General features: G+C 38.2%; 1 protein-coding gene across 1 annotated transcript; it reads right to left on the bottom strand.

Annotated features, from left to right (window-relative positions):
• Positions 1-209: 209 nt before the first annotated feature.
• LOC115696414 (uncharacterized) lies at positions 210-787 on the bottom strand. Its single transcript, XM_030623316.1, has 3 exons — positions 695-787; positions 399-604; positions 210-282 (listed from the first exon to the last, which is right to left on the bottom strand). Exons 1-3 carry the CDS (start codon positions 785-787, stop codon positions 210-212), a joined length of 372 nt encoding a protein of 123 aa, XP_030479176.1.
• Positions 788-1044: the final 257 nt, after the last annotated feature.

The raw sequence follows: 1044 nt of genomic DNA, 5'->3' as shown, positions 1-1044 counted from the left end.
AGAATTGCATTCTTGCTTCTACCCATGATACATGGCAATCCCAGGTACAAACTATTCTCCATAGCTTCATTCATTCCCAGCATATTACACATCATAGCCCGAGTGCCATCATTCATATTTTTACTGAAAAATATGGACGACTTGGCTTGATTAACCTACTGACCCGAGGCTCTTTAACACACATGGAGAAGTTGTAAGACTCTTATAGCTTATTTATCATTAGCCTTGCAGTACACGTAGCTATCATCAGCAAATAGCAAATGTGAAACACGAGGAGCACCTCTAGCAACTTGACAACCAATGATTTTGCTCATAATGTTTCAAAAGTGAAGACAACCCCTCCGCACAAACCAGGAATAAGTAAGGGGAAAGTGGATCCCCCTATCTTATACCTCTACCTGGGTGAATAGGCCCCATAACTCTCCCCCCATAAGTCACATTGTAAGTAACACTTGTCACACAATACATGATTAGAGAGACAATATGACGGATGAAACCCATTCAATGTAACTTTGCTTCTGAAAAATTCCCAACCAACTCGATCATATGCCTTACTCATGTCGAGTTTAAGAGCCATAAATCCTTCCTTCCCCACCCTTTTCCTCTTCAAATAATGCATAATCTCAAAAGAAGCCATGATATTATCCGATATCAATTGGCCAGGTAAGAAAGCACTTTAAGTGTTAGAGATTACATCAGGCAAAGCCACTTTCAACCTGTTAGCAAGAACTTTAGAGATAATCTTAAAAAGAACATTACACAGGGAAATAGGTCGAAGATCACTCATTTTTTCTGGCATTTTTTTTCTTAGGGATTAAAACAATTTTTGTATCATTTAGAGCATTTAGAAAGAATCCAATAGTGAAGAAAGACCGTACCAAAGTAACAATGTCATCACCCACAATGTGCAAAAAAAATTTAGTAAAACCCCGGGGTCATTCCGTCAAGTCCAAGAGATTTTTCAGGATGCATTTGAAACAATGCTTTTTTTTTTATCTCCTCTACTGTAACATCCCCAAGCATTTGTTCATTTTGTTCCTCTGT

This window comes from Cannabis sativa, chromosome 7 (assembly GCF_029168945.1).
Source record: "Cannabis sativa cultivar Pink pepper isolate KNU-18-1 chromosome 7, ASM2916894v1, whole genome shotgun sequence".
Classification (NCBI taxonomy): Eukaryota; Viridiplantae; Streptophyta; class Magnoliopsida; order Rosales; family Cannabaceae; genus Cannabis; species Cannabis sativa.
The sequence above is the reverse complement of the archived record's forward strand: the minus strand, read 5'-3'. Positions and strand labels throughout refer to the sequence as shown.

What these genes read in the sequence shown, in the direction of transcription:
- LOC115696414 (XM_030623316.1), bottom strand. Translation starts at nt 787, where the DNA reads ATGAGTGATCTTCGACCTATTTCCCTGTGTAATGTTCTTTTTAAGATT. An exon ending in TGAAAGTGGCTTTGCCTGAT is followed by an intron (nt 605 to 694) that starts GTAATCTCTAAC and finishes CATTATTTGAAG; the next exon opens with AGGAAAAGGGTGGGGAAGGA. An exon ending in TATGGGGCCTATTCACCCAG is followed by an intron (nt 283 to 398) that starts GTAGAGGTATAA and finishes TCAAGTTGCTAG; the next exon opens with AGGTGCTCCTCGTGTTTCAC.